At 44.3% G+C, this 10029-nt stretch overlaps 1 protein-coding gene across 2 annotated transcripts; it reads right to left on the reverse strand.

Annotated features, from left to right (window-relative positions):
- Window positions 1-10029, reverse strand: ZBTB2 (zinc finger and BTB domain containing 2). Of its 2 annotated transcripts, none has more exons than XM_032782460.2 (3): window positions 9790-10029; window positions 5314-5496; window positions 1-2977 (listed from the first exon to the last, which is right to left on the reverse strand). In XM_032782460.2, the coding sequence occupies exons 2-3, from the start codon at window positions 5484-5486 to the stop codon at window positions 1615-1617; spliced, it is 1536 nt and encodes a 511-aa protein (XP_032638351.1). In that variant the 5' UTR covers window positions 5487-5496; window positions 9790-10029; the 3' UTR covers window positions 1-1614. The 2 variants fall into 2 exon arrangements, with proteins under 2 accessions (XP_032638351.1, XP_032638350.1); XM_032782459.2 differs by lacking the exon at window positions 9790-10029 and adding an exon at window positions 8559-8959.

The following is a 10029-nucleotide window of genomic DNA, read 5'->3' on the forward strand; positions in this document are numbered from 1 at the left end:
TCCATTTAATTCAATTTTTATTCAATGAAATGATGTATAAAAACTTACAAATCTGAGAACTTAACTATACACAAAATAGGATGATACTCAGTTTAAACATATACACAGAGCAGAGCTATGGTTTGTGCCTTATCCTCTCCCTCCTCCCCTCCACACTGCCTCCATTTATGGTGGGGCACTTACTCTGCCTACATAAGCCTTCCTATTGGCCCAATGACTGATCAGTGGGCTTCCTTACTGCCGTCAGCTTAGTTTTTAGGCTATGGGCAAAAAATCCAGGCATCTATAAAAAATTAAATATAAAAATCATCAACTTGATTTTAAATACAAAGATGCTGTGCTATCCTGAGCAATAGCTAATGCTATGGTATTTGCCCTCCCAGCATTTGCATACTTTGCCTTGGAGTCTAAAGTAATGGGAATCCTTTAAACAATAGAATACACTGGCCAGCACTGCAGCTTCACTTTTAAAACAACCATGATCCATAGCCACCTTTTCCTCTGTCCACTGCTAGAAGTTGACTACAGTAAACAAAGGGCCAAATCTTTTTCACCTTAACTCATGCAATTAGCCCCACTGAAGTCTGAGACTACTTGTGTGAGTAAGGTGATCAAGTCTCCCCTCATATCAGGAATGACTCGGATCTATTGCTACAGCACATGTGAATGCAGCACTGATAACTGCACAGTGCTTGCTAGTATGCAATTTCTCTGTTCCCTAGTTTCCTCCATCTTGAGTGACAGCACTAATAATATTAATTTCCATTCAAACACGATAATAAAAATGCACACATCCTGGGGCATTTAAATTTAATTTTAAAATAAGTGTTGTGTAAAATGGCTTATCTGTCAAATAACTAAAATTTATGGACCTTTTTGGTTGAACTTGAAAGCAGATGACCAATTGTTTAGATAGGGTGTGTGCATTCATTTACCTGTATATATCAAACACACAAACGCACACACACTTTCTATATATATGTACATATAAAAAGATTGCCATCACATTATTATTACTGCTACTTTAGTCAAAGTTGACTAAGTAACTAAATTTTCTTGAATGGACATAATGTCAGTGATGATACCTGAAATACATACCCCAGGGAATACTTGCGGAAAAACTAAAGACTAAAAACAAAGTTTCCTGGGTTCACTGTGAAAAGTTTTAAGCCTTTTTTAGTTATCTTACAGAGTTTGTACATGTAGCTCTAGAAAGCACGCTGCATTATCTGCTATTTCTTCTCAAAAGGAAGACTTGTTACCAGAGAAAATAATTATAATTAAATATATATATATTCTTTGTTTACCAAAATGGTATTTTATTTCTCATTACACACTTCATTGCATCTATGTATGCATTTAAATAATCTAAAATCTGTTTAAAATCTATTTAAATTTGAGTTTACTAGTACTATTGACAAAGTTAGCTGAATTACCTCTACACACTTTCCTTTGTATTAAAATCAATTATATTGTGGCTTGAGGCAAAGGCCTTTTATTTATTTGTGGGAGGGGCAAGATCCAATTTTTTACCATGCCAGTGGTAGCTCTGGTTGCAGGGGAAGTATTAGTTTGATACAAATGAATGAACTTTAAAAAATTGATGTTTCTCCTTCAGTCTAACAACACTGCTTCCTGCTCCTTTTTGATGGAGGTTAACACGGAGTTCTCGGTCTCTGTAGCTTCTGTGTCCTCACTACCTAGCAGAATGGATCTATCTTCTTCTAGAGCAAAGACAGAGTTTTGATTTTGGCACGAATGTTTGACCACTTCATTAGGAGTTGAAAATGTTTTGTCACACAAGTTACATTTGTAGGGCTTGTTGGTCTGTACTAACATGTTGTCCATTTGACTGCCTTCCTCAAAAGTACACAGTTCCAGAGTCTGTTTGTCCACCATAGTATATGTGTCCATGCTCTGATTTAGGCACACATGTCTGGCTGCTTGGTTAGCTCTGCAGAAGCTTTTGTCGCAAGTGCTGCACTTGAAAGGTTTGCCAGTATGTATGTACATATGCTCCCTCCAGTGGCTTTTTTGAATGAATTTGCGTCCACAGATGGAACATTCATATTTCCGTCTTTTAACTTCTCTTTCTTGATCTGCCTGCTCCAAGTTGTCTATGTCTGCAATGTCCGATGGTGGTGGTGTTTCTGCCTGCTGCTGTCCATCAATTATTGGGGAATCTGAGATCTGTTGCAGCTCACTGTCACTAATCATTCCTGCTTCAGGCACTTCCATGGCGTCTTTTTCAGCTGCATTATTACAAAGAGACAGGGAAATGCTACTTTCTCCCTGTTGGCTTGATGTGAAGGGTACTCCTGTGTGGATCTGGAGATGCTCACGCAAACTGCTTCGCAGATTGAACCGACGACCACAAAGGTGGCAGGCATAGTATTTTGGGAAGCTTCCATTCCTTTTCATAATACTTGGCTTGACATGTGCTATTGTGAGTGAAGCAGGCTGTTCATCTGAAGAAGATGCTTCCATGTTGGCTTCCTCCTCTGGAGGAGAACTATTACCAGCAGTGGAAACCAGTTCTGGAGACAGTGAAGACTGCAAGGGGTCAGAAGTGGTCATATTTGTCCGGGTCACTTGTGGCAGACTTGAAGCCAACTGTGAGAGCTGTGAGCCCTCGGACACCGGTTCTTGGCTCATCCTGGAAGGCTGTGGCCTTGGGTCTCGCCCAGGTTTGTCAGTTGCTGAGGTAACTTTAGTGGGATGTCTTGTCTGGTGATCTGCAATTTGAATGCCATATAAAGAAGAGGCTAATGGGAAAACTTGTTCTGGATGAGAAAAGGTACCCTGGCTGGCAAGGCTGGCCTCTTGAATCAGTGGATATGCATGCAGAAACTTTATTCCCTGTTCTAATCGAACTGGGTCAATGAGCTGAGGTGCCATCTTCCCAGTATACATCAAATGCAAGAGATAGCTGAAGATATCTGGTTGTATGTCAGTTGCTTTCAAACGGACACATTCACTGAAAGAAAAATAATTGTTTAGTAAACAATGAGATAAGGAAAAGTCTCTAGAATCTAATCCAGGTTATTCACGTCTAAATAAAAAATAATTAGTGTTATATGCTTGAAATGCAGACATAAAATTTATTACAAAATGTATTTGCTTTTAAAAACGACCTCCTCATTTTAACTGACTATTAGGTCCTATGTGCAGGAAACAATTCTTGCATTAACATTTCTACAAGTGCCATGCAGAAACATAGGGAGAATCACATTTGTTGTTGTTAAATTATAAATGTGTGAATGCTAAAAGTGCAAGTGTAAAACAGTTACCTATAGTCCCCATAGTTCACACCAACCTGCAATTGCAGTAATGATTAGTTTTGCTTGGAAAGAGGGGGTGTAGCTTGTCATAAGAGACATGGTTTGTAGATGGGGCAAAAGGCATTAATGTAGTTGGCCAATTGAAAAATGGCAATCTTATTCTCAGTAAACCAACTGCTTTGAAACATAAATGGGTTCTGACACATCTTAAGATAATAATTCTTTTCTGATGTTATGAAATTGGTGTCCCACACAATATATTCTGCAGTTTACAAGAATGTGGGTTTTTCCCCCCCTAGTCTTATATTAAAATCTTGCTAATGACTAGATTAAATCCTATCAAAGCATTCTTACTTGGAGACAATTCACTTTAAGTAGTGGATCACTAAAACAAAAAGTGTAATTTCCACACTGCAAAGCACTGAAACAATTGGGAGCTTTAATTCATTACTGTTTCATTACATCAGAGGTCACTACATGGGTTTCAGTGTACAAGATGAATATGAATGAAATTCAAGAATTTGTCAGTACAAAATTTGACACATGCTTCTGGAGGCTAAATAGATCATGCTACAGCCAATGTTTTCTCTTTAATTTCCCAGCCCTTTTTTGGTTAAATGCAGCTACATTTATGCCATAATCTTAAGAAGCTGTTTTCACATGTATACAGCACAATATTACAATTGTTTATAGGATTACCTACTGATGACTCTAGGCAGAGATTTGGGAGGAGACAGTGGGGGGCATGATAAAGGGGCAATGGATGAGAAGGGGTAGTGCCTGAGGGCAAAGGACTTTGGCATGGAGAAATACTACCTGGTTTTGGGATGAAGGGCTCTGGAGAAGGGCAGCAAGAGGTTAGGATTGCGAGGGATGAAAGGAATGCAAGGGACTGGAGGGACAGTGATAGTCAGAGACTCTTATTCACAGTAAACTTTAAATGCTTAATTTTCTAGATAGAAGACATTAACCATTTAATCAGGGGTACAGTCCTGGTTTTTAGGGGTATTTCTTAAGTGCAGGTACTCTGCTACTGCCACCAGGAAGCTTCTGTATAAAATGGCATTGGCCACGTGGCATGACCTCACCCATACAGTGAGTGAGGTCAACAGTGCTACAGAGTATGGGAACACTGTTCCCACAGGCTCTTGCCTCACTACCTTCAATCTGAATGAGAGACTTCCATCTCTCCATAGTCCTCCACACCCATTTTTCCCCCAGATATAACTTCTGCCTCTCCAGTTCTTGTTAAAATATGCACCTTGATGGGTGTTAGAACTATCTGAGTTGGCCCTCTACCTGTGGACTTTATATACCAGATTCAAAATTTTAGTGCTAGTTCAAAAAATGTTAAGAGTTAGGGTTGAACTTGTTCACTGAAGTCCAGCTAACACCCAACAATACTTGCTTCTCAAAAATTCTACCCTTAAAACACCTCCCCCTTTCCCCCCCAAAAAATCTGGAAATAAACAGCTAAGGGATGCCGCCTATGCTCCACCGCCATGTAATCCTTCATTGTTCACTATCACCCGACCAAATCTTAACTTTGTAATATTTTTTGCAATTTTTATGGAGCAAAGATCAAAAACAAATGTCTAACAAATTTTACAATGCCATTTCTCACACTCTCCTAGTAATTAGTTACTGGCTCTTGGGTATTCTTTTGCAGATTTGAGGAGATAAAGTTAAGTTTGGGTGGATGATGGTGACCAAGAACTACGGTGGAGATGAGGCTGGTTACCTTAACTATTCACTTCTAGATATTCTAATGTGTGTTTGTTTTTTAAAGGTGAAGAATTTTTGTTGAAGTATAATATTAGGTTTGGAGGTTAGCTGGACTCCAACAAAACACAATTTCAACCTTACCACTTCTTGATGAAGTTCCTTATTTGCAAATAAGAATAGATTTCGGGTTCTCTCTGAATATTAACAAAAAAATCAAATGAACACTTTTAATGCTTCAGAATGTAGCTAGACTTCTTTAGCCAAGTTAAACGAATAACATTTTAACAGTCAACTTTTCTATAGCTACCTGGTCTGATGAACAAACAACATCTTAAAGTAGTTGGAGAAAGAAGCAAGGACAGATTTGTGCGCCTTGAAGTAGACATCACCAATAGCAACCGTGCAGTCACACAGGAAACCAAACTCCCTCTGTGCATTTAGCTGCTGTAGCAGTATAAGTCCGTGGTTGGCCAAATCCATTTTTTACACTCTGAAAAGCAAATGACATTTATGTAAAAGTATTTACTTAACAGATGTACATGAACATTCTTTTTCAACATATGTTGTGCTTCTACTGCACCTTTCATGCAAGATTATCAAGGTGCTTTATAAACAGTTTCTTATCAGTAGGTAAATATCCCCATTTTATAGAGGGTTGACTGATTTGCTCAGGGTCACATAAGTCAGTGGTAGAAATAAGGCTATTAGAGTAGGAGATATCTAAGAGATAAATATACACAATCCAAGAGAGGGGAAAGAGACAAAAGAAAGGAGATGAGCAAGAGATGAATGAGTTTATTTTTACAGGGAGATTGTATTGACGTTTTCTGCTACTCATTTAATTGTTTATATAATTATAGTCTGGTCAGTGGGTAGACCTTTATCTCCTCAGGATTTCAATCACCTCCATCAATACATTAGCGTGAGTATAGGATATCACTGACAAACGTGTAAAAGTAAACACCTACCTGCAGGACAGCTGAAAATCCAAACAGGGCTTGGAAAACCTCACTTGCCCAAGGTGAGTGATAATTTGGAACAGGCAAGAGGAGCCAAGGATGTTATACTTGCTGACTCTTTCCCTTGAGGGCAAACCTGTGAGCAGAAGCAGCTCAAAGGTTGATGCTGTAGTAAGGAGGAGATGAAACACGAGAAAACAGTCCAGAGGTGCCATTACTGATTTTGTTCAGGATTAAGGAGGTGAATGCAGGAAACAGTGCAGTAGAGAAGTAGCTCAGGAGTTGCCACTACTTTCTCAAGAGTTGGAGGCAGAGTAGGGAGTGCAGCATCCTCTAGGACCCAATGTTTTTAACTTCTGGGACAGGGGGCCTAGAAAGCCTTTGAGTGGATGAATGCATGTGTGAGTGTAAGTGAGTGTGTGAGTATGGCAGGAATGATAATGGGAAGAAGAAAATGAGTAGGGATAAAGTACACGAGAGAGACTTTGGAAAGAAGGGAGAGATGGAAAACAGAGAACAAAAGGGAGGAATGGGTATAAAGCAGTGGAATGTGTAGGAAGGAAAACAAACATCCACACCAATTAAGAAAAACATACATGATCTATAATAGAAAAAAAAAAATACAGTGAAGCCAGGAAGGGGGAAGTGTAACAAGACCACAGGACATAAAGAAAGTTTTATGTTTTCCAAAGTTTAATAGAACATTTTAAACAATATTACAACAATGCAAAACTGTATTTTCCCTTTCAATTGCAGGAGGAGAGGGATGGTGGTGTAGGTATCTCACCTTAGCTAACAGGTTTAGTCATTGGAGTAATAGGTATTAGATGTTTTTTAAACCTGCTGAAGGATCAAGGTATTATAACACTTTGTGACCACAATTAGCCACCAGGCTGTTTGAATACATTGCACTGACACAGAAGTTCATATGAAATTATGAAATATGATCACCTCATAAACAAACTAGGGAAATATAACCTAGATGGAGCTACTATAAGGTGAGTGCGTAACTGGTTGGAAAACTGTTCCCATAGAGTATTTATCAGTGGCTCACAGTAAGCTGGAAGTGCATATCAAATGGGGTCCCACAGCGATGAGTTCTAGGTCTGGTTCCGTATCTTCATCAGTGATTTAGATAATGGCATAGAGCAGTGGTTCTCAAACTTTAGCAAACCAAGGACCCCCATTTTGATTTTAAAATTTTCATGGAGCCCCAAACCTCCCACTCAGCCCCAGCCTATGTCCCCACTCCACCTCTTCCCACCCTGATGCCACCCCTTCTCCTCCTCTTCTATGCCTCTTTCCACTCCCTCCCCCACGCACACCCCCTTCCTCCCCAGCACCTCCTGCACCCCGTTGAGTGCAGGGGACTGGACTAGAAGATATCTCGAGGTCCCTTCCAGTCCTACAATTCTATGTGTAAAGTGAGTCAGGAGTGGGGAAGAAAGAATGCAGTGTACAAAGGACAATTTTGTTACGAACACTACTGCTTAATAGGAAAAAATTAGCTTCCCATCATCGTAAAGGCCACAAAGCACACAAGTTGGCATTTGATATGGTCTGCAAATAGATCAAATATTTACTTTTGATACTTTATCAACAACAACAAAGCACATTCACAGTTCAGGTTCCAGTCCTGTAACTGCTCCACTCAAGTACTCTTTGACAACATGGAACACTTTGCAAGATCAAGCCTTCATTTTTATGCAATATTTTTGTGAATGTCTCAGGATTTACAAACTAATCATGGCTGGGTCCAATTTGTACTTGGGTAAACCTTTAGGTGAGATAGAAGGTATTAATGATCCAGGTGGTGGCATCTGTTAAGAGACACTCATTATTTACCTTTTACTACCTAAGCTGGTCCTGGACACAGTATCATTTCCTTTTCTAAACTGTAGAGTCAAGGTGGCTATTGAACAGCTATATCATATTCCATTCCAGAGCTGGCTAAATTATTATCCAGGATGACATGATCTCAGTATGTATGTATACCTGTCACATTTATGGGTACTCAAAAATGATAAAGTGCTTTGGAATCAAAGGCACTAAAAACTAATTCCATTTTCATGCTCACCCTGGTGAAGAGGAAAAGACTGAGGAAACCAACTATTTTATTTTGTTTTTGAACAATATCTAAGTTGTTTTCAGCCTAAGAAACTTCATGACTTGATTATATGATCACTAAGCTAAGTATTAGCTAAATAAGGCTGATATAATAAATCAGTCTAAGAATACAATCTTGTATTTAAAACAACTTTACCACATGGAAATCTCTCTGTGCTTAGTATTATGGAGATGATCCTATTACTAAATTGCTGGCAGCATAGCTTGGATGGGTTACTTTGTTTTGCTGCTGATCATTTCTAAGTATCAGCTTTTGAAGTCATGTAAACTGAGTAACAGATAAAAAACACAATTCACAGAATTGTCCCTTTGCAAACACTCAGAGATCTGTGATGGAGAATCAAAATATAAAATTGAAAAATTCGGTCAATTTAATCATAAAGAGAAGATCATGACAAATAACTTTAAAGAAATGACAGAGACTGGGTAGTTCTGGTAGCAGGTTAGGACGTGGTTAATCTCTCACCGTTGGAAGGGCTGGGAGACTGGAGACTCTCCCAAAGTGCCATGGGGGTGAGGCCGGTTTACTGTATTAGCCCGAATACGGTGAACACCTGGCCACTACTTGAGCCCCGCGCAGGCCGTGGGCCGCCCCAGCCCGGCCGAGCGAGTCTCGGGCTCGCGCTAGCGGTGAGCGGCTGGTGCTGCGCGGGTAGGACCCCAGCAGCTCCCGGAGCGGAACGCTGGCCGGGCAGTTCTCCGCGCCCGACCCACCCAGGCAGGTCCCCGCCGGGCACGGGGTGCCCAGGGGCAGCTAACGCGCGTGCTTGGTGCCAGCGGCTTATTTCTGCCATGGGGCTGGCGCCGCCGGACCCCGTCGGGCCGGGCTGGGAGCGGCCGCGGCCTGTAGTGACGAGCCCTCGCTAGGGCCGGGCCCAGCTGCTGTGAGCTCACAGCACAGCACAGCACTCCCCTCCCCCAGCCCGCGGGCAGCGGGCTCTGGCGCGCGGCGGGGGTGGGTGGGTGGAGCCTCGCAGCTACTCCTCCACGCTCGGGCTGTGGCAGCGGGGACTGAGGACGCCTTCTCATTGGTCGCTGAGGCGGAAGGTTGAGTGGCCGCGCGCCGCTCTTACTGGCTGGGCCCCGCCCCCTAGCGCACTCGACGCGCGCACTGACGGGACGGAGCCGGCGCAAGTAAGACGCAGCGCGAGCGGAGCCGCCAGGGCGCGCGAGACGGGCTCCACCGCTGCCGCCCAGCCTGCTGAGAGGAACCAGACGGAGCCGCCCCCTCCGCTTCGCGCGGCTCCCTCAGCCCTCGCCCCTCCCCCACGCCGGATGCCGCCGCAGGGGGCCGCTCCGCTTCGGGCGCGAGGGGCGGGGAGAGAGCGCGAGGGCGAGTGGGCCCCAAGCGACCGAACCGAGCCCCGCGCGGGCCGGAGGGGGGAGGGCGCGCGAGGAAGGAGACTGAATCTCCCCCTGCCCCGCGCGGCCCCCATTCCCTTCGCCCCGCGCGGCCTGAATGGAGCCGCCCGGCCCAGTCGGGAGGCCAGGGAGCTCCGGTGGTGCCAGGCGCTGCTGCTGCTGCCCGCTCCGGCTCCCGAGGCTTCCGCGGCCGGCCCGGGCCCGCTGCCCTCACACACAATGGCGGAGGCCGGGCCCAGCCCAGCCCGCCCTCCCCCGGCTGGCTCGGTGTGGCGGGGATCGGGCACGTGGGAGCGGCCCCGGCCCCCCTGCGGTCCCGGGCGCAAGACGCTCACCTGGGGGCTCGGGCCGCTGCGGCGCCTGGTCACGCTCGGGCCGCCGCCGTCTCCGCGCCCAGCAGCAGCAGCAACAACGGAGTCAGCGCGGCGGCGGCGGCGGCTTTTCCTGTCCGGTTACGTTAGGGTCACATGACCGAGAGCGGAGCACAGAGGCTGCAGCGAGGAGCCCCCGCCGGGGGGGAGGGGAGGCGGCGAGCGCTGGTGGCGGCAGCAGCAGGAGCCACCCCGCCCCTCCCC

The sequence above is a fragment of the Chelonoidis abingdonii genome, chromosome 3, assembly GCF_003597395.2.
Source record: "Chelonoidis abingdonii isolate Lonesome George chromosome 3, CheloAbing_2.0, whole genome shotgun sequence".
Taxonomy (NCBI): domain Eukaryota; kingdom Metazoa; phylum Chordata; order Testudines; family Testudinidae; genus Chelonoidis; species Chelonoidis abingdonii.

What these genes read in the sequence shown, in the direction of transcription:
- ZBTB2 (XM_032782460.2), bottom strand. Translation starts at nt 5,486, where the DNA reads ATGGATTTGGCCAACCACGGACTTATACTGCTACAGCAGCTAAATGCA. An exon ending in TTGTTTGTTCATCAGACCAG is followed by an intron (nt 2,978 to 5,313) that starts GTAGCTATAGAA and finishes TTTTTCTTTCAG; the next exon opens with TGAATGTGTCCGTTTGAAAG.